The 26,067-nt window shown below is 47.9% G+C and overlaps 2 protein-coding genes across 6 annotated transcripts in view; one reads left to right on the top strand and one right to left on the bottom strand.

The window, feature by feature from the left end:
- Positions 1-396: 396 nt before the first annotated feature.
- Positions 397-4,626, top strand: Spag4 (sperm associated antigen 4). 3 transcript variants are annotated; one of them, XM_021194754.2, is made up of 12 exons: positions 397-750; positions 1,188-1,289; positions 1,610-1,676; positions 1,853-1,914; positions 2,131-2,174; positions 2,356-2,381; positions 2,506-2,602; positions 2,809-2,884; positions 2,997-3,112; positions 3,423-3,590; positions 4,220-4,309; positions 4,415-4,626. In XM_021194754.2, the coding sequence occupies exons 1-12, from the start codon at positions 441-443 to the stop codon at positions 4,571-4,573; spliced, it is 1,317 nt and encodes a 438-aa protein (XP_021050413.1). In that variant the 5' UTR covers positions 397-440; the 3' UTR covers positions 4,574-4,626. The 3 variants fall into 3 exon arrangements, with proteins under 3 accessions (XP_021050413.1, XP_029392497.1, XP_029392496.1); XM_029536637.1 differs by having other exon boundaries at positions 598-731; XM_029536636.1 differs by lacking the exon at positions 397-750 and adding an exon at positions 828-964.
- A 2,076-nt stretch (positions 4,627-6,702) lies between these two features.
- Cpne1 (copine 1) overlaps positions 6,703-26,067 on the bottom strand; it is a 41,751-nt gene continuing 22,386 nt past the window's right edge. For all 3 annotated transcript variants that reach the window (XM_029535787.1, XM_029535788.1, XM_021195108.2), the window contains 15 exons: positions 15,117-15,242; positions 14,838-15,017; positions 14,675-14,749; positions 14,526-14,597; positions 14,348-14,428; positions 14,102-14,191; positions 13,913-13,999; positions 13,694-13,780; positions 13,534-13,593; positions 13,315-13,448; positions 13,157-13,211; positions 12,013-12,064; positions 9,100-9,233; positions 8,686-8,922; positions 6,703-8,550 (listed from right to left, as the gene is read on the bottom strand). In XM_029535787.1, coding sequence (XP_029391647.1) covers positions 8,410-8,550; positions 8,686-8,922; positions 9,100-9,233; positions 12,013-12,064; positions 13,157-13,211; positions 13,315-13,448; positions 13,534-13,593; positions 13,694-13,780; positions 13,913-13,999; positions 14,102-14,191; positions 14,348-14,428; positions 14,526-14,597; positions 14,675-14,749; positions 14,838-15,017; positions 15,117-15,242 — 1,611 coding nt within the window. In that variant the 3' untranslated portion in view covers positions 6,703-8,409. The remainder of the gene's footprint in view (positions 8,551-8,685; positions 8,923-9,099; positions 9,234-12,012; positions 12,065-13,156; positions 13,212-13,314; positions 13,449-13,533; positions 13,594-13,693; positions 13,781-13,912; positions 14,000-14,101; positions 14,192-14,347; positions 14,429-14,525; positions 14,598-14,674; positions 14,750-14,837; positions 15,018-15,116; positions 15,243-26,067) is intronic.

A 26,067-nucleotide genomic window follows, 5' to 3' on the forward strand; every position in this document is an offset into this window, starting at 1 on the left:
CTTCTGGAGTGTCTGAAGACAGCTACAGTGTACTTACATATAATAAATAAATAAATAAATAAATAAATAAATAAAAAACCGTGAGCCCCAGGTTCAGAGAGTCTATCTCAAAAGCTAAGGTGGGGAGCAGGAGAAGACAGCAGCAGACATCAACCCCTGGACGGACACACACACACACACACACACACACACACCCCAGCCATGAACAACAAGAAAAAAAGTATCAGGAAAGGGGGATGGGCTGCTGGCTCCCAGTGACTTCACGGGCGCTCTGTGACGCGGCTCCTCTGTGACGGTGACAACAGCACAGTAGAGGGAGGGTCGGCTGAGCCACCGGGTGCTCACACAGGGTGCTACCCTGCGGCGCGAGGCAGCTGAGGGAGGGTCGAGGGCTTTGGCTGCGGCGACTTCGGCTTCCCAGAGGGGTAGCCCAGGTCAGGATGCGGCGGAGTCCCCGCTCAGGCTCGGCCGCATCCTCTCACAATCACACACCCAACTTCTACAGCGAGAACAGCAATAGTTCCCACAGCGCGACTTCGGGGGACAGCAATGGGCGCCGGTCCGCTGGGCCGGAGCTCGGGGAGCTCGAGGGCACAAGGGCCCGGGGCTCGAGCTGTGGTGAGCCCGCCTTAAGCCCAGGAATGCCCGGAGGAGACACATGGGCAGGAAGCTCTCGGCCGACGCTGGCGCCTTGGAGCCACAATTGGCAGACCGCCTGTGGCGCGGCAACCGTGAGGGGCGGGGCCTCGGGTGCGGGCGGGGTCGAACCCGGGGGCGAGAGGGCGGGGCGGGCTCGGGGGCGGGGCCCGGCGCGGACCTGGGTGCAGAAGCCCCGACCTGGCGGCCGAGGGGACGTGCTCGATGCGTGTCCCTCGGGGGCTAGCTCGGAGCCATGGCCAGTCCCGGGAGGGGGCGGAGGAAATCCTGTGCCTGGGCATGGCTGAGGAGGTGCCGCAGGGCCGGCGTGAGTGCGACTCTGGTCCGGCCGTACGGGGACTCAGACTGGAGGACCGTTTCCACTGATTGAGACTCTCCAGCTCTGGGTCTGGGGGTGCGGCAGGACCAAAGGCCTGTTTGAGAGGTTGCCCAGCTGTTTGGCACTAGGGACAGGAGCCTGCGCCCGGGCCCCGAGGGGAAGAGCGGGCCTGCGGTGCACAAAACCTCAATGGAGCCCTGGCCTCTCGCAGAACCGTCTGGATCTTCTGTAGTCTTGGAGGAACTCAACCATCTCCCGATCCTGGAGCTGAGGGAGGAGATGCCTACCCCGCGGGTGTCCAAGAGCTTCCTGAGTACGAACCAGGCCAGCCCCATCCCCTCTGACGTCGGCACTCAGAACCCCATTTCTGCTGAGTCTGAGTCCGAGAAACCAGCCCAGATGCCCTTTGACCTCTGCTCTCGGACCCCCCCCCCCGTTTCCAGTTCTCCTCGAGCCCGTGCCCTAGTGCCTCAGCTCATTTCTCCAAACTACCCTTGCCTCCTGAGCCCCGGGCCCATGTCCTCCGCTCCACCCCCAGTCCCCACCCGGGCTTCTCTTGACCCTTCTGAACCTGCACTACCTCACCTTCATGGATCGCCCTCTCTGAGCTGCTTCTCCGGTCTCCGTCCTTAGGCCTCCTCTTTCAGGTGCTGAGCGTGTTGTTATCCCTGGCAGCCTACGGGCTGGTCTGTGTGTGCAGGTCAGAGGGAGTGGCAGGGCTCAGGGAAGGGCAGCAGGGCTGGGCCCCACCAAGGCTAGAGCGGATCCCGAACTGCTGGAGTGGTGGTCCCAGAAACTGGGCAGGTCTAGGACCCCGCGGTCGAGGTTTGAGTGGATTAGGGCCTCTAGGCAGCAGCTTCCACTCCTGTTCTTCAGGGAAATCTGCTCCATCCGCTTCCTGTTCACTGCTGTGTCTCTCCTGAGCATCTTTCTGGCAGGTGAGGAGCATTGATTCCCTGGGGACCCAGCTCTGCAGGTTTGCAACCAAGTCCAGCTCCCACCCTCCCACCCCCGTCTAGGTGGCCTTAAGCCCATTCTGGTGACCTTCTGCTTGGTCTCCCACGTGCTCCTGAAGCCCCAACTCCTTGCTTTCTTCCTTGTTCTCTTACATCCTCTTACATCAGAGGACACCTTTCCCCTTTTTCTTTCTCCAGCACTCTGGTGGGGGCTCTTGTACCTGATCCCTCCTTTGGAGAATGTGAGTTGGGGAGACCTATGTCTCCAGGTGTGTGGGGGGGGAGCTTGTGTGTATGTGGGAGGCATCCCTGGGCTGCTGGGGTGGGGCAGTGTAGGAACCACTGAGCAAAATCCCCATGGGCCAACCAAGAATGGTAGGGCGATGCTGACAGAAGAGTGCTTACTGGCCCCTTCTTCCACAGGAATCTACGGAGATGCTGACTGTAAGGTGAAAGGGCAGCTGGGGCGGGCCTGAGCAGCACTGGCAATGCCTCTGTGGGTGCTTTCTGAGCGGAGTGCACAGGGACAGGTACCCACCAGCTAACCACATGGTACCCACCTCCCAACTACAGCCACTACCACTCCTGGGGCCAGCAACTACAGCAGCTCCAGGCAAAACTGAATAAACTCCACAAGGAGATGTCCAGCGTTCGCGTAGCCCACAGTGAGGTGAGCCCCATGCACAGGGGCTGGGAGGCTCGGGCCTAGCTATGTTCACTTGGAAGACTGCTTCGGAACTACATCATCATGGGTCCCACTGTGGGGAATCTTTCTCAAGACCCTTGAGTTCCTACCTCAGAGCATCAAGTTACTGAGAAGCAGGCCTACCTATAAACTAGCTCACAATCCTCCTGGTTCACCCTCTGCCTTTTTAGAGAGTGGCCAAGCTCGTGTTCCAGAGGCTGAACGAGGACTTCGTACGCAAGCCTGACTATGCACTGAGCTCTGTGGGTAAGACACAGATATGTAGAAAGAGCTGGAGTGACGGTCTTAGACAACCGTTCTACCACACTGTTGAGAAGTCCCCGTAGGAACCCCTGAAATTGACTTGTGCCTGTTCCAGGAGCCTCCATCGACCTGGAGAAGACATCCAGCGACTACGAGGACCAGAACACTGCCTACTTCTGGAACCGCTTGAGCTTCTGGAACTATGCTCGCCCACCCTCTGTCATATTGGAGGTGGGCCTGGAGACAGTGGACTTGGGGACAGTACCAAGGGGCAAGAGCTGGGAACAGGAGTCAGCCTGGTGCAGGGAGGAGTGGAGCTCAGGTCAGTTTGGCTTCAGGAGGGCACCCCACTGGAAGCAGAATCTGGCATAGCATGGTAGGATCCCAACCAGGCAGTCCAGAGTTACAATGGAGAGACCCCGCCTTGCCTCTGGCTAGGCAGAAACCAGGGCAGCCGGCAGAGCTCTGGGCTGAGCAGTGACCCTAAGACTGGTCTTCTGGGTTTGGCTTACGTTCTGACGGTCTGCCCAAACCCCTGCAGCCATATGTGTACCCTGGAAAATGCTGGGCTTTTGAAGGTGATAAAGGCCAGGTGGTGATCCAACTGCCAGGTCACGTGCAGTTAAGCGACATCACCCTGCAGCATCCTCCACCCACTGTGGCACACACCAGAGGGGCCAGCAGCGCGCCTCGGGACTTTGCAGTCTATGTGAGTGGGGCCGAGGAGGAGGGGGAGGTGGGGGACTCTGGCCAGGAATAGGCAGTGCTGTGTTGTCACTGTGCTTGATATAAACTGGACATAATTCTATCTGCCTCACAGGCTGCTCTAGGTTTATAAATGAGCATAGCCACATCCAGATATTAGGTATGGTTTGCCAAACTCATATTATTTCATCGCATCTGCAAGACCTATGAAGTACAATGAACGATTACAAGCTCAGTCACACAATTTAACCACATGGTATGTTCAGTGCCCTAGAAGTCAGGTGTTGGACTACCAAGAACAGTTGTGAGCTACCAAGGCAGTGAGGGGGGCTGAGAACCCAACCAGGGTCCTCTGTAAGAGCAGTCTTTCCAGCCCTGCTAACAACTTTCTAATAGCCTGGTTTGTTTGCTTAAGACAGGCTCACTGTGTGGCTCAGGTTGTCGTTAACAGTCTTGGCTTAGCGTTGCTGGTTCTAGGACATCCTGGCTGTTCCTGGTTTCTTTAAGCCTAGGTTCCAAACTACACACCCTACCATGAGAACCTGAGCCCGAGCACGTGGAGCTGTGGAATGGTTGCTTTTTCTCTTCCCTGCCTCTGTGACTCACTGTTCTTCCACACACTTCATCCCCCAGGGGCTCCAAGCTGATGACAAGACTGAAGTGTTCTTGGGAAAATTCATCTTTGATGTGCAGAAATCTGAAATTCAGACTTTCCACCTCCAGGTGTGTTTATCTCTGGGGGCAGGCAACAGGGCTAAGATGTCCAGGCAGGATGGGGAGGACAGTGGTGACAGAGCAGTCACTGGCATGATCCATTTGTCTCCCCAGAATGACCCTCCGTCTGCCTTCCCCAAGGTGAAGATTCAGATTCTAAGCAACTGGGGCCATCCCCGCTTCACGTGCTTATATCACGTCCGTGCCCATGGTGTGTGGACCTCAGAGTGGGCAGACAATAATGCCACGGGGGTCACAGGGGGACCCCATTAAAAATGCAGATGGTTGGAGTAGAATCGAGGTTTGTGCTAAAGAAAAGTGTGTTGGTGCGGGAAGCGTACCTCTTGGGGAAAGCCCCTACTGCCTGTGGTATAGCAGTGTGACAGGAGATGCCCCTCAACACATCCCCTTTGCTTGGGAAAGTCCAGAGTCATATAGTAGCAGTACTTGTTTATTGTCTACAAATGCAAGAGAAGGTGCTGTGGGCACACAATGTAAACAACACAACTCATTCCTCCACACAGAGAAGGAAACTTGCTTCAAGTACGAGTGAAAAGTACCAGACCGGGCCTTCCTCCGGTTCAACTGGAGAACCGAAGGCATATTTCTGCTCTTCTTACCCCCAGTTCCTGGAAATGCCCTCAGTTCCTGCTAGGTACAGAGTTCCCAAAGGCAGAAAGGAGGGATAGAGCGTGAACAGGTGGCTCAGGCGTTGAGAGCACTCACTGGCTGCTCTTCCAGGGGACCTGTGTTTACCTCACAGCATGCACATGGTGGCTCCCATCCACCTGTGACTCCAGTTCTAGGGAATCCAATGCCCCCTCTTGCCTCTCAGGCACTAGGCATACATGTGGAACGTAAAAACAAACAAACAAACAAAAAACAAAAAAAAACACATCCAAATCTAATAAAACCTGAGGTTTGGGCTGGTAAGATGTCCTGTCTCAGCAGGGAAAGGCCACTAAGCTGACAATCAGAATTTAATCCCTGGGACCCACATGGTGGAAGAAGAGAACCAACTCCATAAAAGTTGTCCTCTGACCTCCACACTGTGGCACTTATACCAAATAATTTAAATGTTACAAAAAAAAAAAAAAATTAAGGGCTCATTAAGATGACTCAAGTGGGTTAAAGGGGCTTGCCACCAAGTCTTAATGACCTGAGTTCAATCTCTGGGACCCATACAACAGATAGCTAACTCCCATCGTCTTTGACCTCCATGTGTACAGTGGAACATACATGTGCACACATACAAAATAAATGTGGGAATATGCTTAAACTAAGATTTAAAAAACAGAACTAAAGTCTGGCATGGTGGTGCCGAGATGCCTGTACTCCTGGCATTCAGGAAGCAAAGGCAGGATTTATTAGAGAGTGAAGCCAGGAGTCAGTACTGCATGGAACCTGTCTCCAAAAACAGATGAAACAGAACTAAAGGCTGGACACGGTAGGACATACGGTTAATCGTAGCACTTGAGGGGCAGAGGCAGGTGGATCTCTCTCAGTACAAGGCCAGCCTGGTCTACATAGTAAAACCCTACTTCCAAAAAATAGAGATGAAAAAATAATAATAAAAAGGACTAATGCTGGCAGTGTAGCCTAGTGATGGAGCTGGCAGAGCAGAAGGTTGCCTAGTGTATAAGGGTCCATGGTTCTGCAGCTGGCGAGATGACTCAGTGGTTAAGAGCACAGGTTATTCTTTCAGAGGACCAGGATACAATTCACAGCACCCACATGGCAGCTCACACTGTAACTCCAGCTCCAAGGGCTCTGACACCCTCACACAGACACGCATGCAAGCAAACCACCAATGCCCAGAAAATACAATAAAACCCCTCCACGGTCTTGGTTTCAGTCCTCAGTACACATACACAAAAGGCATTTTAGCCATAGGAAACAAAAGAAAGACTTCCTACATTATTTTTCGCTCTCCCTCTAAGGCTGGCCTGGAATTCACTGTGTAGCCTGGGTTAGTAAGCTAAAGGTAGTTAGTACTCCTGCCTCAGCCAATGCAGTGCCAGGACTGCGGACAGGAACTTTAAATACATGTATGTGAACAGCATTGCTAGAGTGGCGACCAGAGGACAACTCTGTGGAGTTAATTCTCTCCTCCTGCCTTTACATGGCTCCTGCGAGTAGAAGTCAGGTTGTTAGGCTTATGCAGTAAACATTATACCCAGTGAACAACTTGCAATGTCCTCTCTATGCTTCTGTAGCTCTGGCTATCCTCAAACTACAGGTGTGGTAGAAGATGCCCTTAAATACATTCAAAGATAAGCTACTGACTCAGGCATGCTCTAGGCCCTAGACACAATCCCAAGCACCAAACACAACAAAAGCAGCCACTGAGAAGGTGTATATATTATTTTTATTGATATATAGATATTTTTTTAAAAGGTTAGCATATATAAAAATAATTTTACATATGGAGTATAAAAACAAACAGTAACAGCTGAGGGAAACATACTTTCAACATGTCAAGAACAAAATAAAAGCTCTAACACATACAGCTTGTGAACAGGTTACTGAGGAACAAGGAAATGTGTATGAAATAATGTAGAGAAATAAATGGAAGCTAGAAATGAGATCTGGGGAAGGAGGGTGACCCACAGGTTCACAGATGGGATGCATCAGACCACCCCTCTACAGAAGGCAACCTGGAATAACTGCTAACACTGCAAATATCACCTGCAATCTCTCATTTCCACCCCGAAAAACCAATTCTTCAAAAATGTGTACAATCAGTAAAACGAATCTCTGTAAGGAAGGGAATTACAAAACTGGTATATTCTTAAAAAAGAATAGACATGAAAAAGAAGAGGAGGCAGTAAGTTCTGGTGGATAAGGCACCCAAAATAAATGCAAACCACATAGAAACAGCATATGTGTTAGCTTTTAAAGTTGTTCTGTCTGACCTGAAACTCATAGTGTACCTCAAGTTCACATCAGACTCACAGCAAGCCTCCTGCCTCAGACTTCTGAGTGTTGGGATTACAACCATGAGCCACTAAACTTTGTTCCCATTTCTATTTTTACACAATACTGATATTTGAAACAATGTTTCATTAAATTAGAAAACAAATTTTAAAATCCCTCTCTGCCTCCTGGGAGCTGGGATCCACACTGTGCACCCCACACTGTGCACCGACCACTACTGATGAGCAGGTTGTGTGGAATTTTAACTGCATTTAGGAGCTCCCCTCCCCCCACTCTGCAAACAAAACCAGTTTTGCTAAAGCAGGCACTGAGTGAACTGTAGTTCCAGCTACTCCAGGACCTTGAGTCCAAAGAGCCTAAAGGCAGCCTGGGCAGAGTGGTTAGGATGTGTACTGTCGAGTTGGTAAAGGGCAACTGTTGAGGCATGCTTATAATCCTAGCATTTGGGAAGCTGGAGTAGGAAGGAGCAGGAAGTCAAGTTATCCTTGGCAACACAATGTAGGGCCAGCCTGGGCTATATGAGATCGTATATTAAAAAAGCAAATAAAAAATTAGGACTAAAATCCAGGCACCGTAGCATATGCCTGTAATTCTAGCAGCTCTAAGGTTGCTGCAGGATGGTGAACTGCAGGCCAGCCTGGGCTACCCAATGTCTGCAAGAAACAGAGGGACAGAGCTGGAAGTCTAACAACCCTTACTCTATTCTAAAACATCATTTTCTCCCATCTCTACCTCTTATAAGGTAGCACCTTGCATCTTGTTCACGGTCCCAGCTCAGCTCGCCCTGGAGGAAAGGACAACCACAAGTTTACTTAATATTCAAACTTTGTCTTTTCAAAGTATGTGACCGAAGCAAACAGACACAATTTGCTTTAATGGAGTTATTAGACCAAAGGGATCTTTTACCCAACAAGCCCAAGGTCAATGCAAGTGTGGCTCTCTCTAGCTGTCTATTTTGAGAGAAAGTGGTGATATCTTTACTAGTCTTTCTTTCCTGAATGAAAAGGTGCCACCCAGGAAGGCAGGCAGGCATGTCAAAGAGCAGCAGCAGCAGCAGTGTATATAAAAGTATCAACTATGAAATGGAAAGAATGTGCATGGTTGGTCCCTGCCCAGAGGATGGAGCAGGCTGCAGGCTGAGGACTGACTGGAGCCTACTCTTCCACGGGTGCCTATGCCTGTGGGGCCTGTGCAGGGCCCTTGGCTGGGGTTGGAGGTGCCTTTAATGGGGCCCACCCTTGGGCTCTGAAGTAGGAAACCATCTGAGTGGGCACTTCAGCGAGTACGGTGTGTGCAAGCGTCTCCCGGGGAGCCTGCCGGGAGAAGAGAGGCGAGATCAGTGAGGGCCTGTAAGTTTCCCTGGTTACACCTTTCCCAGACACTGATTGAAAAGGCTTTGTTTACTGGCCCTCAAACCCACACCACCCTGCCACCTCTTGCCCACTCACATTCTGAAATCGTCGATAAGGCACGAACTGCACTATGTCTCGGGCCGCTGCTTCTCCAGAACGCGTACGGAGAGGGCCACCATCCGCATCCAGCCGTTCCATGACCTCGAAGTCGGCACCGCCCACACCAACGATGATCACGGACATGGGTAGCTTTGAGGCTTCCACCACAGCCTTACACGTGGCCTCCACATCTGTCACAGCGCCGTCAGTCAAAAGCAACAGCACGAAGTATTGCTAGGGGCAAGTCCATTCATATACTTAACGAAGTATTGCTAGGGGCAAGTCCATTCACATACTTAGGCAGACTGTCTTTCCCAACCCCCTCCCAACCAACCAGGTGCACACTCTCAATGCAAGGTGCCCTCTACACAGTCCTGCCAGCTCGGTACCACTGCCGTCCACAGCTCTTACCGAGGCAGACCTCTGCTGTGCAGCTTGGGCTGCAAACCTGGCCACATGGTTGATGATGGGTGCAAAGTTGGTGGGGCCATACAGACGAACTTGGGGCAGCGCTTGACGGTAGGCGTCTACAATACCCTGGATGCCTACAGAGAAAAGCAGAAAATACTTAGATCTTAGACCTCATGGGATTAAGTCAGACCTAAAATCAGCCCATCTTAGCTCAAAAATTTTAGAAACCTAGAAATGTCTCACACTTGTTCCTCAGGATACAACTTTATCCAACAAATAAAACTAAGCGGTGGATGAGATAGGACTTGCTATTGAAGGGAAATGAAATTTAAGGCCTGGGATTCATATAACTCTAAAAGAAAATTGTGTAAATTCAAGGTTCAAATAATGTAAGACATAAAAGGGTCCTTTTAATGTAAAAACTTAAGGTTAAAAACTGCCTTAAAAAAAGCAAGCCCAGGTCGCCTTGAAACTAAAGTCAACTGGCCTTGGCTATTCTGGCCGACTCAACAGCCATCTGGCAGGACAGCGCCTCCCCCACCCGCCAACCCCCCTTGTTAAGACATAGTTTAAAGTGCCTAAAGTTGTACATCACTCGGATGTATTGTCCTTCCTGATAAGCCCCAGCCCCTGAAATACCCTAGCCCGCACGTACTATTCTGCTGACTTGTAACTGCCTTGCTGACGTTCAAATGAGCCAATCACGTGTAACCGCGCCAATTCTCCCCAACCCCCCCCCACCCGTACACCATAAAAACCCCTAGCTTTTGAGCCTCGTGGTTGACTCCTCTGTCTCCTGCGTGAGATAAGTATCAGCCTGGAGCTCTGCCATTAAACTGCCTCGTGCTTTTGCAACAAGAAGGTCTCTCATGTTTCTTTGGGACATGACTCTGACTCCCATGACCTGAGGGGGTCCCCGAGAGGGGGTCCTACACTATAAATAACGTCTTGAATTAAACCCAGAATAAGAGTTAGCTTCTGAGCTGTGGAGTAGTTGAGCCTAGTTATCGCAGTCCCGTGGAAGCTCAAGAGGATTGCTGTGAGTGTCCCGAGAGCCCAGCTGGCATACAGTCAGCAAACTGGCCAGTGAGACGGCTCAGCCGTGCTTGCTGCACAAGCGCAGAGACCTGAGCTCCAAAAACAGACCTTGTAAAGATGGAGGGAGAGAACTGACCCCCAAGATCCACCTGCCTTGGCCTCCCAAATACTGGGATTAAAGGAGTGAACCCCCATGCCAGACCTGCCTCACAAGTTTAAAGCTAACCCACAAAGTTCTAGGCCATCCTAGCCAGGGTACATAGAAAGACTGTCTAGCTGGGTGGTGGTGGCGCACGCCTTCAATCCCTGCACTTGGGAGGCAGAGGCAGGCGGATTTCTGAGTTCGAGGCCAGCCTGGTCTACAAAGTGAGTTCCAGGACAGCCAGTGCTACTCAGAGAAACCCTATCTTGAAAGAAAAAAAAAAAAAAAGGAACCGTCTCAAAAAGGGAAAAAGGTTTGGCAGACTAAGGTAAGGACACAGAATTTGGTATATATTATTTATATGTAATGTATGTGGAGGTTATAAAAGAAAGCGGACCATTTGGGACAGAAAAGGTCTTAAAGAGAGGGGCCCACAGGTAAGTTCATGGAACATGTGATATGAAGCAGACTGGGGTAATACTGGGCAAGGGAACCAGCAACAAGGCGGAAGAGGAGAGGCTAGAGGTGAAATAAGCACAAAGTAGAGTAATATACATGCATGCAAACAGCACATGCCTAACATGCATGCAAACAGAACACAACTATAACCTCAACAGCGGGAGACAGAGACAGGAGGCATGGCGGTTTGCTAGTGTGAGCTTCAAGACTGACTCAAAACATATTTAAAAGAAAGGAATTCATTATAACATCATTATGCTAACCACAAATTAATGAAAGTAATATGGGGCTAGCATAGAGCTCTGTGGTAAAGCAAAGTACCTCTTATGAGCTCAATCCCCAGCAGCAGAACTAGTTAACAAGAGAACGAATGTCCCGGATTTTAGGAAGCACACTTAAAGTGTTTAAGGTAAGGAGCAATGTGAATGATACTGGGTACAACACTGATGGAGGCGAAACTAGTCTCTATAATAACAAACACTTCAGGAAAAAAGATCCGAGCCAGCGATGGCTCTATAGTTAAGGCAATTGCCACCAAGCCTGCCTTAGGCAGGAAGGGATGGATACTTGGGTGTTTTCAGAGCCAGCGTTGGTTAGTTAAACAGTGAGTCCTAAAACAGTCTGGTCAAGAGTGAGATCTACTCTAAACCTGAAAGGAGATGGAAACCATGGTTAAGAGCTGAGCTGCTCTTGCAGAGGACCTGAGTTCGGTTCCCGGCACTCATGCCAGCGGCTCATGACCATCTGTAACTCAGTTCCAGGGGTCTGATGCCTCTGGCCTCTGTACTCACACACACACTGAGACACACACACTAATTAAAAAGAATAAAACAGAGCAAGGTCAGGTGAGTTCAGTTTTCACTTTAACTTGGCGTCATGTGGAATTGCTAGGAAGCCACAAATCTTGGGTCTTTACAAAAAAGGCCTGGGAAGCTCACAGAGGACATTGTGCACTGTGCTGGGGACTCGGCTGAGGCAGGGAGTGCGGCTCAGGCAGGCAGCGCTTACTCACATATGTACAGCTCTCGATTCCACCCTTAGCACATGGTCACCCGCCCAGCCCTTTTCCATGTTGTTATTCTGAGACCAATCTGTCCCATCAGGCCTTGAACTTTTGATTTCTTTGCCTCAACCAAGCCAAGTAGCTCTGCCTCTAGGCTCAGGAGATTTTAGCTTTATTTTGAAACCAAAATACACAGAGGTATGGAATTTGCCCCAAGACATTTCAGTAATCAGGTGTGGAAATGTTCCACACTGGAGAGTGAAGGATTTACCTGCACAATACGGATTACTGGGATTGAAGTTCAAGGCAAACTCATGTGAGACCTGAGGGCAAGATGAAAAACAGTAAACCAAGTTGGGGTGCAACCCTCTTATATTAGCACACAGGGACCAGGACCGGAAGACTACAAGTTTAAACCTAGCCTGAGTTATCAGCTGGGCAGAGAAGTGCATATCTTTAATCCCAGCACAGAGAGACATTAGGATGACTGCATACCAAGGGCAGCTTCGCCAAACAAACAAACCAAAAACAGAAAAAATGAGATCCTTCCTACATTTCCTCCCCCTTTTAGCCTCTTGAACCCTCCCCCCACACACACACCTTCTGCCCCCACAACCCCTGAACCATGGTCTCTGGAGTCCAGGCTGGTCTTGAACTCAGAGAAAAATCACGGGTACCGCTTCCCAAGTGCTGGGGTACAGACATGCACCAGTGCATTCACCAAAGAGTTTGGGTTTGTCTGTTCGTCTGTCTGTTTGCTTTGCTGTTCTGAGACAGGGTCTCATTATGTAGCTCTGGCTGACCTAGAACTCAATACATAGACCAGGTTAGCATCAAACTCATAGATATTGGCCTGGCTCTGCCTTCTGAGTGCTGGGATTAAAGGTGTGCATCACCATGGCCGGCAGAGGTTTATTTTTTATTTATGTTGATGTCTGTGTGTATGCACACCCAAAAAGATCAGAGGAATTCACTGGGTTCTCGTTAGAGCAGGAGTTATAGGGAGCTAACCTTCCTATGTGGGTGCTGGGAACTCAACTTTGGTTATTTAGAAAAGAAGCAACTGCTAATTCAACTACTGAGACATCTGTGTAGGAACGCCCTTAGCCCTTTACAGGTCAAGAAAAAGGGCGCGCTCGGGGTCCATGTGTAGCTTAGCAAAGTGCATGCTTAGCATGTTTAGGGCCCTGTGTTCAAGCCCCAAAAATACAAAATCAAAACATGGGCATTCTGATAGGCCAGGATTCCAATAGGAGCTATTTAGTCCTGAGCTTGTGGTATAACTGTTCTCAAGAATGGATCCCTGGATCTCTCCTTGAAGCTGGGTGCCAAGTAATGAATACATTTACCACAGACTCTGGACTTAGGACCCTGATACCAAAAAGAGAATAGAGGGAGGGAAGAAGAGCACTTACCTGCCAATCAGGGGGCACCTGGGCTCCAAACCCAAATGCTGGAAACAGCTTGTCTCTGTGGGGGACAATGAATTGTAAAAGAGGCTTCGGGAGGATCTCCCGGGGCAAGAAGCTGCAGTGTATACAGGGAGTGGGGGTGTCCTGAACCAGGGACTCACGAGTCATAATCTTGAACCACGCTGCCCACACTCCACAGGGCTGTCAGATACTCGTTGACTCCTGTAGGGCTCAGATAATGCAGGGAGTCAGGCGAGGATGGGTCGCCGTTGGAGCCAGTGAAGTCCACACCCACCTGGGAAGAGAGCAAGAATGGAGGTGAAGGCTGTTCAGTCTAAGGCCTGTTCACTTGCCCCAGCCAGGCACTCCCACTTACTCACAGTAAAGTTGATCTGGCAGCCTCCCATCACATAGTCCAGGAAGGAATACTCTGTCTCCACCTGCAGATGAAGCCAGGTTAGGACAGGGCTAACAGGGGGCTGGCATCATGGAGCCTGAGCCCAGAGCTCAGAGCCTGGGTCACATGGGTCACCGTCTTACCCGGCAAGTCTTGACACGGACAGTTCCAGAGTTCCTGTAGCTTTTTTTCTTCTGCTGCTTTTCAGGGTGGATACATTCAAACTCAGCCTTAGTGGGGAGAAAAGTTAAAGTAAGACACCGGCCACAGCACTAGCCGAGGACCTAAGCCACACTCTCCAGACTTCCCTCTAGGCGGCAGCCTTGCAGGCCACCAAAGCACTATCAACAGTCACCACTAACCGGGACTGCTTGCAGTTGGGCCAAGGTAGTATGGAAGGTGCCAATGAGATCATGCGAGCCGTCACTGTCATAGTCGGAGCAGCGCACCTAAGAGAGGGCATGTGTATGTGTATATAAAGGAGATGCATGAGAGGCACGGAGCCTCTTCCCAGGATCCCTTCCCTCAATCCTCGACGGGAAACTCCTCACCTGAATGGGTGTGCTGAGGTCCCCACCGCAGAAATGCTGCAGAGAGACTGAGAAGCGCTTCCAGGTAGGGTTCAGGGTGTTCTTGACTACCTGGGGGTGGAAAGTAGAGACCTCTGGTCTGGCCCATGAAGAGCTCCCACCGGCTCTACCCGCCAACAAGCTTTGTCTCTCAGTTCCCAAACTTGCTAATCCCAACCCCTGCAGCCTCTCTCCTCTGCCAAGCCACCTGACACCGCCAGGAGTCACCTCAGTTCTGTATGCCAGCTGCCACTTCCCATTGCCTTGCCGGAAGAACTCCAAGAATGGATCCGATTTCCCTAGGAAGTCCTGTAGATGTCAGAGACCAGAGTTATAAGACTAAGGAGACAGCTATGCATCAGCCCTCTGTAATTCTTGGCTCCTCTGGGTCTCCTTCCAGACATACCTTCTTATCTAGGTTTCTAGCTTCCACCTCCATGGTTACTACTCGGTTGTCCTTTAGCTCCTGAGCTGAAACCTAGGTAGAGAACATTGTATCACCTCATGAATTATTTATTACAGGGACGACTTCCCAGTCCAGGGTTTAGTTCTTACTGTGATGGTTCCCCGCCCTGCAGGCTTCCCGGGCTTCAACATCAAGGGTAGCGTCACCGTCTGGCTGGATACAATCTGGGGAAATGGAGGTAGGAGAGCTGTCAGCACCTATCTCAGGCAGGGTGGGGGCCTGCTTGTCCGGGACATTCCCAACACTACTTACCTGACCTAGGGAACATTCAGCTCCCCCCAGGAAGTCATCATCCCCCAGCTCCGGCGTCTTGTTGTCTATGTCATAGATTCCAAAGCGCAGCCTCTGAACGGTCTCAAAGTGGTATTCTATCTGCAGAGTCTTGGCGAACTCAGGGCTTGAGCAGTTGCGAACACGTTCAGTCCGGCAAAGCTGTGGCGACAGGTCACTCAGCATCAGTGACAAACCTTCTACCTCAAACCTAACAATACCTCCCTCAATGACCTTAACAACCTTTAAGGCCCATCTCACCTCAGCCCAGGCTCCTCCCACATCCTGTAAAAGGACACAGAGTGGGTCAGACTTGGAGCCAATGTCCTTGTCAATGAGATGCTCACAGGAAACGGACAGCTGAACCAAGGTCACACAATGAGCCATCTGTGGGGGAAAGAACTGGGTCAGGCATCAGGGCATCTCCACCATCTTTCACTGACTATAGTTCCCAGCCTGGGAAAGCCGCATACTTCACACCCAATATTGTGCTTCAGCGCAATAGCACAGGACACAGTTGTGACACCAAAGTCTGGCTCAAAAATCAATCCTTACTCTTAAAGTGGCCATCCCGACCTGAGGCTCTAGCCTCAGCCACCACAGAGAATAACTGATCTCGCTGCATCACTCACTGCTCCCCAACTGCGAATAACGATGCCCTCCAGACCTGGGGGCCTAAACCTTGCCCTCGGGCTCCGTCCCATCCATGGATGCTTTGAATCTCTGCTCTGCTGCTCAAGTGCACTTGTAGAAAGCGCATAAGCTGCACAGTGATCTGATGTACGACCTGAATTCACAGGTCCTTTTAACACCACCTCCCATCAGTTCTCCAAAGAACTCATTCTGGCCTTCACCATTCTTCAAGCCCACCGGATCCCTATCCCCCACCATTTCTGTGTCATCAAGTCCAAGCCACTATTTATGTTGCCTAGAAACAGCAAAAGGCTCTCCAGCTGGTCTCTTAACCTGTGCCATCCCTCCTTCCACTTCCCACCTCCACCCCACCAGGCTATTAATATAGCAACCAAATTAATCCTGGCAAATATATCCATGCCAGGCATGGTGGCACAGCCTGTGGCACAGTACACAGGAAGCAGAAGCATGACTGGTGTAAACGCAAGGCCACCCTAGGTAACATACAGACTTGCAGGCCACCCATGGCTACAAAGTGAGATCTTGCCTCAAAAAAACAGAAAATGCACTGTGGCTCACACCTGTAATGAACAAGAGTTCAGGGCTAGCCTGAGTACAAAGTGAGTATGAAGCCAACCTGGGTTACATGAGATCCTAATTCAAAAGCAAACAAATGGGCTTGAGAGATGGCTAGGCAGTTAAGAGAGTACAATTCCCAGCACCTACGCTGATGGCTTACAACAGTCTGCAACTGTAGCTCCAGGAGATCTGATGCCTCCAGCTCATGCCTTTAGTAAACAGACATATATGCATTAATCAAACATAAAACAACAGAACCTCCCTGATGAACCTCACACTGTGGACCACCACTTGTAGAAAGCGCATAAGCTGCACAGTGATCTGATGTACAACCTGAATTCACAGGTCCTTTTAACACCACCTCCCATCAGTTCTCCAAAGAACTCATTCTGGCCTTCACCATTCTGCAAGCCCACAGGATCCCTATCCTGAAGACCTGCAGCATCGGGTGCCATTGTTTTTAATCACCCACAGGCCTCTCTCATAAAGTTCATTCATCATCACGTGTGTTACACTGGCTAAGTCTTGCCTGCCAGTCTGAAATTCAAACCCTATCACCACTGACACATCGCAGACTCGATTGTGGCTCTCACACCAGTATCTAACTTACTACATATGTTGGTTACGGTCTCTAGCACTAGGATGAAAACTTCATGCGTGAAGAAGAACGTATCTGTGCATTGCTCTATCCCAAGCATGCAGATAGGCATGTTACATGAAATTCAAAAGGCCATCTCTAGCCCAAACTCTCAGACGGAGGGGCCTCCTGTCTCCAAATTCAAGCAGCAACAAACCTCTCCAATTCACCTGCTTCCTCCATCACCAGAGTGACTACAATGTAGCTCCTCCTACAGCCCACAATGATGTGCAGGTGACATGGCCCACCTACATCAAGTGCACACAGAGATTCCTTGCTGGACTTACCTCGGCAACCCAGCTTCCCAGCAGTACTTCCTGGGATGCCTCCCAGCCTCAGGATCCCTAGCCCTCAGCCAATCCCTTCTCCTCCCAGCCTACACTGACTTGCTTTGGTCCCTACATTTCCTGTTGTTTGTTGGCTTTATGGAATGGGAAATGAACCTTGAGCCTTGTGCATGCCAGTCAACCATCTGGGACTAAGCTTTATCCCTGGCTCTAGTCTCCCACCTAGATCAGTACCCACAGTATTTTTAGAGTCAGTACTTGAGCCCCCTGCACAAACGAATAAGGAAACCCTCACTATGCTTCATCTAAGAGTCTGTAGCCAAACTAAGCCCGATGTGTGTATTCTCACCCCCACCCAGAAAGCCTCCTGCTTTCCCAGGATCCAATTCCATCTGCGCATGAGAGCTCACGGTCTGGAGGCAGTCAACGACACCAAGAGAACTGTGATTGGCAGACGCAGTGTTCTAAGGTGAGTCTACGAGAGGCATGCAGACTTTCAACCTTCCAGATGGCTGGTTCTCTTAGAGGTTCAACAGACCACAGCTTTTGTCCCATCATAACCGAATTCCATGTCTGTCATCCCCTCATGTTCTTTGGGGCAGTGTTTGCTACTCTTTTCACTATGCTTGAACAACAGAGAGACCCAAAAAACTCAGTACAACTCAAAGGTCCAAGGTCCATCAGCTAGGTGGGGCTGGGCTCCCTAGCAAACACACAAAGGGGCAATGAGCACCTGCTCTATAGGTAGAAACATGTGTCCTCCACACTGCCTGCCTGAAAGCACTAGATTATAAGCGAGCAAAAGTGTAACCCAGTTTTAAACGTGTTATTTAGGTAAGTATACATGCAACAGATCTGAATACACACACGCACATGTAATACTCAGAGGAACAGAAAAATATGTCAATATTGCTTTTAGGGGTGTTGGAGAAATGAGATAAAATCAAGAATTTCTCATGTTCTATACTAGCCCCTTTTTATATTTTATATCATCACTTTGCAGGTGAGGATGACACTTGACCTTAGATTCTGGATCCTCTGACCTCTCTCCCTACTAAGTGCTAGAGTTAGGTCTATGCAGCACCACGCCTGGGCTATTACAATCTGTACACTTCTGCATTGTTTTCAACATTATACATTTGCAGGGTCTTGTTAGCTGCCTACTCAGCTAGCCCACACATTTAAGTATCAACTACTCAGCTGGAGAACAATCAAGGTGTAACATTTCTGGCCCTTATGGTTTTCCTCTCTCAGTACTGCCTTACCTAGCCAGTGTCCAGTCTCTCATTTAAAATTCCATATAACTGCCCAATGACCCTTACATTTAATACCAAACTCTCTAGCAAGCTACTTTGATCTCCCCGAGGGAGAATTTCTGCAGCATTGAGTAGTGGCATGTTGTGGTTAGCCTGAATTCTCTAGCTCAAACTGTAAGACCTTTCTTAGTCTGCCACCTTCCTTAGCTCCTTCAGTTGGGATGGGCAGAACCAATATCGTCCCTAGTGATTCTCTTATCATAGCACTGGAATTCTTGTCCAGCAGGATCTCACTGTTTTTGGATAACTGCAGTGGTTTCCCTTAATCAGTCTTTTGTAATTATGTAGCCATTTCTGTGTTTATTAGCTAAATGAAGAGCAGATCATGTCATTTCTCTGTTTAGAATCCTGGGATAGCTTCCCAGTACATTCAATATAACACCCCAAGTTTGAGAGCTGGAGAGGTGGCAGGGCTAAGAGCTCAGCTTCCAGCACCCACGTTAGGCAACTCCAGCTTCAAGGAATCCAGTGCCCCTTTCTGGTACCCACAGGCACTGTAACCACGCACAAACTCATGCACAGACATGCACAGGTACACAAAAGTTCTCTCTAATACAAACACACACACACACACACACACACACACCAACCACCCCCGCCCCCAAATATCCCAAAGTTCTGTGGTAGATAAGCTGGCTTAGTGGGTAAAGTTCTGTGGCTGTAAGCTGACTTAGTGGGTAAAGTTCTGTGGCAGGTAAGTTGGCTTAGTGGGCAAAAAGTTACTTGACATCACATCAGAGCTTGATCCCTGGGGCCCAGACAGTGGAAGGAGACACCCACAAATTATGTGATTGTCACATGGACTCCACAGCTCCTCAATGTCACCAACACTAAATAAAATTTTAAAAATTTAAAAAGCCACTCCAATCCATAGCTCTTACAATGGTCTATAAAATCTAACCCATGTGTAAATAGTCACCCTGCCACCCAAGTGTGTCCCACTGGGCTGTTCTTTCCCATTCACACCCACAGTATCAAGTCCATTCTCCAGCTCAGGGTGTTTGTACCATGTCTTCTCCCATGGAGAGCAAGCTATGTTAAGAACAGGAACCCTGTCTAGTTTGTCTGCATCCCTGGTACCTACTTATAACAGACACTCAGTAAATAGTAACTGAGTCAATGTGGAAATTACAAATGTCTCCCCCTCCTCTTCCATTTAAATGTGGGTTCCTTAGAACGAGCACTAATTATTCTCTAAATGCACAGCACTAGTACTCAGTGTGGGAAGCTGGTGTTCATAGCTATTTGATGAACTATTGGAATGAATAACATCAGGCCCTTTTCATTTGAATGAATGCATACCAATAAACCTTTCCTATCTTGCATCCTTTAACAATTGTGCTGACAACTGACAGTGAGTATTTGCCTAGTTACACGCAGCCCTGGGTTCAACCCTCAACAATAAAAATAAATGAAAACAAAAATCAAACCATAAAATTTCAATGCAAGACTCCTATAATTCCATATCAATGGGAACCAATTTAATTAAATAAACAGACAAAAGATTCAAAGACACCCCATAAACATGAGTAAGAAATAAGCTAATGAAATGACCCACGGCATAAGTGACCAGAGAAAGGCAAAATAAAACTAAATATAAGACTACCAAGGCCAAACTTTGGCAAAGGATATAAGAATCCTAAGAATTAGTAAAACATTGAATGTGCCACCTTGGTAAACAGAATGGCCAAGTTGTCAAGAAGCCAAATATACACAGAGCCAAGTGTAATCCCCCTGGCAAATTGTAATCTAAATGAAAACCTTATATCCACCAAACGTTACAGAATGCACACAGCAGCTGTGTTCACTGTAGCCCAAAACACTCCTAGAGTCCACCAATAGAATGGACATTTTTATAGAAAATCAACCAGCAACTAAAAAGATTAATACCTGACATCCAGATGAATATTAAGGATAAAAATATTGATTCAATTTATTCATTTTACAATTAGCAAAAACTAATCTCTGGTGTCCTCCCCTAGGGAGAGGTGGGTACTGACAAAGGCCAGAACTCTATGGAAGGATGACCAGATTCCTTGCTGTTGTAGGACTTTGCCTCAGAGGGTCTAATCTTATTTCCAACCATACAACTGTGGGCCCACTGTGTGCAAAGTAGCATATAGGGTTCAACTCTCAGTGATATTATGAAGTTGGCCTGACTTCTAGTCTAAATGTTACTGGTTCCTGTTCAAAAAGGTTCCTATTTGTTTTGTTCTTCTCAGAGTCCCCTCTTTTTTTATTTGCAGTTTCACTGGCCACTAGGAATCAAGTCTATAATCCCAGCATTTGGGGAGTAAAAGCTGGAAGAGCTCACCCCAGCTTGAGCCACAAGACCGTGGTGACTCAAGGATACAGAAACAAGATAAACCTGTGATCCTAAGCATCAAACTCAGGGCCTTGTGCATGCTTTGTACGGGGTCCATCTCTAAGTGACCTTCCTAGTCCCCACCCTGACGTGACTCATAGAGACCTTGCTGTCCTGATCGTCTTCATCTCAAGTGCTGGGATTGCAGCTGAAAACCATCATACCTATCTACAGCTAGTCTTCTACTTTTTGAGCTAAGTTTCCTTTAAATTATCTGCAATCTGTAGCTTACTTTTTCAAGTCTTCCTTGAAATCTACTTCTAAGCTTATCCCTGCTTGGAAACCCATGACTGAAACTCCTGGTGCACTTCTGAAACTTTTCATTATTGCTCAGCAGCTGCATGCCACCCATTTTGAGACATCTCTTCAGACGGCCTAGGCTGTCCTCCTGCCTTGAGCTTCAAAGTGCTGGGAATACAGCCTGTGCCCACCATGTACTGCCAACAGCTACAGACTTTACCCATATGCACTGCTTATGTAGTGCTGTTACCGCCGTGAGGCTTTCAACTTCCCTGAATATCACGGCAAGGTGATTCAGTAAGAGAAAATAAACTTTCTCATTTGAGAGGTCTGGCTTATACATATTAGATCTTTGTGTACAGAAGAATCCCTGTTCAATTACAGGACCTTCAAAATGACTCAAGAAATGACTTCAGGGTGACCTGGACTAATGCTAAACCCATCATGGGAAAGGTGAGCTTTCTGGCATATTCTCTTATCTTCTCTTTCTGTCTGGGACTAGTACAGTTTCAGATGAGAATATCTAGGTTGAGTTCTAACCTCTTCTGTCTTGTTCACGATCACATGGGGATGGGAGGCTCATTCCCATTTTAATTGTTTTTTTTTTTTTTTTTTTGCCTCTCCTCTCACAGCCAACCTCAGCTTTCTAAGTCCCATATCATGTCAGAATACTTTTATATATATATCCTCTCGTAAAGCAGAGACTCACAGCTCGGCATGGTAGTGCAGGTCTCCAGTGCCAGCTGAGGCAGGATTGAAGGTTTGAGTCAACCAAGAGTTTACATAATGAAAATGTGTCTTAAACCAAATGAAAAATCCCATCTCACTTTCATAGTCTGCAACACCATACATGGAATGGGATTGAGTGATTATCTAAGTCACATTCTGTGACCCCAAGCAGAGCAAAGGCAGGATTTAGATGTGGCCATCAGGCAAGAACACAAATATCTAGACTCCTAAGTTCTTATTACTTTGTTTTTCGAGACATTCACATGGCACTGGCTGGCCTGCAACTTGCTATATAGAACAGACTGGTCTAAAACTCGCGAAGAGTCACCTGCCTCTGCCTCCCAAGGACTGGGATTAAAGGCGTGCGCCTTCATGCCTGGCCTAGAATTTTCAGAATTACAAACTTTCTTCTCTTCTGAAAAAAAAAAAAAAAATTCACTATTTATCTGAAGAAGGCAAAAGGGTGGACTTCCTAACAGTGAGCAGACACCAATACTACTCCTGCTTCCCAGCACAAGATGCTCTTGTACCAGATGGTGTCCTGCCTATAAAATTTGTGCACAATAATTGTCTCAGATTCCTTGGCTTCCAGAGGGATATGATTCTTTCTGAAGATTCATGTAACAAATATGTGCAGGACTCTTAGGTACCTAAGACCTGTGCTGGAATTAACAGCACGTTAGCCATCGCCGTCTTTGCAAGCCTCATACAAGCTCACCCACAGCAGCACTCAACTTCTTTGGAGGTACCGCATTCAATCTACAATGGACAACTGTATTCTTTCTATGTTTCTCCCTCACCTTGCCAATTGAGAAACTCTTTGTAGCAGGGTCTCAGAGCATGCAATGCCCTCCAACTTTCCAGAAAGCCAAAGTTGGTCCTCATCTTCCTACCTCTACCTCCCAAATGCTTGACTGTAGGTCACAAACTCTGTGAACACATCCTAGCTATACACCACAGACCTATATACACACTGCAGACCTATATACAATAAAAATTTCAGGAAAGTTGGCATCATTGTACCATGCCAGACGTAAGGGTCATGTGAGCAAGTGGCCTTGGTACATTCAAGATTAAGGCAAGATTAAATGATGCTCTCCCCTGGTTTTCCCTGTAAGGTTTCCAGCAACCACTGTTGATAGGGACTCTCTTCAGTAATAGAAAAATTATGTGCCCTTCATTTTTTATGTTCTTTTCTCAGCATTAGCAGGTTCTAACTGCTCTTCATAAGTCCAAAGGCAGATTTTTTTTTTTCCTTTCTGGGTTCAGTTGCCAGATGGCCTAAAATTCACTTATTGCTCCTTCAGGCTCATGAGTTATATGACCATCTTCATACTCAAGAGCTTAATCAGGTAACCCTGCACTCTCTACCTCCCTTTATCTATCCAAAGTCATGGTACAGAAGTAGCAGGGCCCACAAATAGGTCAGTCTCTGTATAGCAGCATCATTCCTTCAGACAACTCAGCCATGCTCACACCTGTTGTTGCCTACCTTGGCAAAATGAAGCAGCTCACAGATGCTGGAACAAGTCTTGGAGGCCAATCAGGAAATCCTCCAGAGGCTACCAAGTGAAGTCCGGCCACCCACAGAATAGCCCTTCTCCCATACCGATCGCAGCAGCGCTTCTCCTCCCATCTCATGTCTGCATAGGCCATGGAGAAGGCAGCTGCTCTTCTTAACCCTGCATCTCCTTCTAACCTTAGAATTCTCCAATCAGCAGCTCCAAAGACATTCATCACAGGTCACAAACTGACCCAAATAATTCTTCTGAGACAATCTATCAAGCAGGTTGGCCTATTACTCTAGATCCCCCTTGCCTCAATCTCTTAAGAGCTGTTATTAAAGGTCCAGTTACAGCATGACCAAGTCCAAGTTCTTTTATTCCAAGTGGCATTTTTTATTCATACATGACTCACATCTAATAAAAGTAATAAACAATGAAATTTAGACCCATATACTTCTAAGCCTATGAGTCACAAAGAACCTGGCAATACTGCAAAGCTTAAAGTGTGCACACAAGAGCATAAGTGGGAAATACAGCAGGTTCCTAACTTTTGAAGATGGTCAGAAAAATCTGAAAACCACTCATTCAATTCCAGCATCTCCATAGATCTTCCCAAAGCCAAACACATTTCATCCGTCCTTAAACCTTCATAATAGAAAACCTAGCCCAGAGAGAACTGGACATGGAGTTGCTCTCCACCCAGAGACTCTGAACACATCAGACTTCATCTGCCCACCAAGTCCTGGGTCTGATCACTACCACACATCAGTGGGCAGTGCTTGTTACTCCATGTTTACTTTAGTTGGAGAACTGAAATCATGGAACATTGGGAAGGCTCTTCCCTAACAGACTGGGGATCAATCATATGACTACTATTAGTGAATTCAGCCTCACCTGACACCCTTCAGTTGAGAAGCAGGAGGCACTTGCTACCTATGAAGTATGAGAACATCCATGAAGATTGTTTGTAGTTGTGTAGGTTGATAGCTCATACCTGAAGTCCCAACACTGTAGACTTCTCTATCAATAAAATGGGAGCGGTGATGGCAACTCTGGGGGTTCAGGTTATACTAAGAGTGATCAACAAGGGCCTCTTATTTGGCATGATGCCTAGTATATACTAACTGTTCTCCTTTAGTGCTCACAGTAAGTAAATGTGCCTTTGGGTATTGGTGACGCACCCCTTCTGATCCTTATGCTTGTGGGACACTTAGGACTTAAATGGCAGGATGGGCACAGGCTAGAAAACAATGATTGATCCTCTCTTCTGAGTAGCAATGTAGGGTTTCTATTCTACTGCACTCAGGAGGGAGGGGAAGACACCAAAGTAACCAAGTCAAACACACTTTAAGTTTCTCTTCAGGGCCAAACTCATACCAATTTCCAAAAGAAATGGTATAGCTGGGGTCATAGAACCATAGACACTTACCACTGAATAATCTGAATCCTCTTCTACAGAACAAAGCCATGGGTCACAAGAACTAATGGAACCAAAAGGAACTTCTCTGTCCCATTTTGTCACTAGCTCCCAGTTTATAGTTCAGTCCAGTCTCAGAGATAGGTCACCACTTAAGATAGTCCCCTACTGTGCTATGTGACCTTCTCTCCATGGCCTACATATAAAAACTAGCCTTATATACAGATGCAACAGAAGTCTGTATCTATCAAAATCTCATCATTGAAACAGCAATGAAGGACTTGCAGGACCCCAAACATAATGGGATTTCATCAAACACGTGTATGGTAAAATTCATCTCAGAAAGCAGCTACATTCAAGGAGAGTGAACTTCTGCTTTCATCCTACCCTGTTACAACACACACATCTGTTGCCTGTTAAACACGGAGGATGTGAAGAAATACCAGAACATCTTCGCGAGCTTCACCAGGGAAAGAACATTGTCAAAAAACATTGCCTATCCAGTGTGCATGCTGCTTGATGAGCACAGTGGACCAGAGCCTTTGTTCATGATGCATATTTTCCCTTCTGACCGGCTTAATAACTTACGTGGTTGGGATATGTGGAGGATGATTTTAAGTATTAGCCGTTAAAAGTTGTCTGGAAAACTAATAAAATTTCAACAAGGAAACTACATAAGATACAAAAATGCGGGGCAGTGTTGGCACACACCTTTAATCCCAAAACTTAGGAGGTACAAGCAGGTAGATTTCTGAGTTCAAGGCTAGCATGGTCTACAAAGTGAGTTCTAGGATAGCCAGGGCTACACAGAGAAACCCTGTCTCAAAAAACCAAAAGGAAAATGAAAAAAAAAAAAAAAGACTGCCCAAAAACTTGTTAGCACAGCACATAGCTATGGCTGAGTTATAGTTTCAGGAAAACACTAGTGTATGAAGATCAACGAAGTTGAGTTCCAAAGAAGCAAAGTGGTCTATCTACTAAAATAGCCACCTGAGCAAGTTTATAGCCACTGTTCTCACACAGATCACATGGCTAAAGGGAATTACAGATGCAGTGCCTCCATTTGCAACCTACCATGTGGAGGGAGCAGGGGACAGAAGCCCACCTCAGAGTGCAACAAGGCATGAGAAGCTCAGCGGCAGCACAGGCTGGAATTCTGGCTATTTAAGTGGCTTGGCTCCTTCAGCCTTTCTTTTTCCCTCTTAAGACAAGTTCTCACTATTTAGCCCTGGCTGGCCTGGAACTCACCATGCAGACCAGATTGATCCAGAGTGCTGGAATTAGGATGTACCACAGCCAGTGTGTAGCAGCACAATGTAGTTACTGTTTGCTTGTGAATCATTATTAACTATTCCTTTGCAATCAAAACTTAAATGCTGGGCTGCTGAGATGGCTCAGTGGGTAAGAGCACCCAACTGCTCTTCCGAAGGTCCGGAGTTCAAATCCCAGCAACCACATGGTGGCTCATAACCATCCGTAACAAGATCTGACGCCCTCTTCTGGA

This window comes from Mus pahari, chromosome 3, assembly GCF_900095145.1.
Source record: "Mus pahari chromosome 3, PAHARI_EIJ_v1.1, whole genome shotgun sequence".
NCBI lineage: Eukaryota > Metazoa > Chordata > Mammalia > Rodentia > Muridae > Mus > Mus pahari.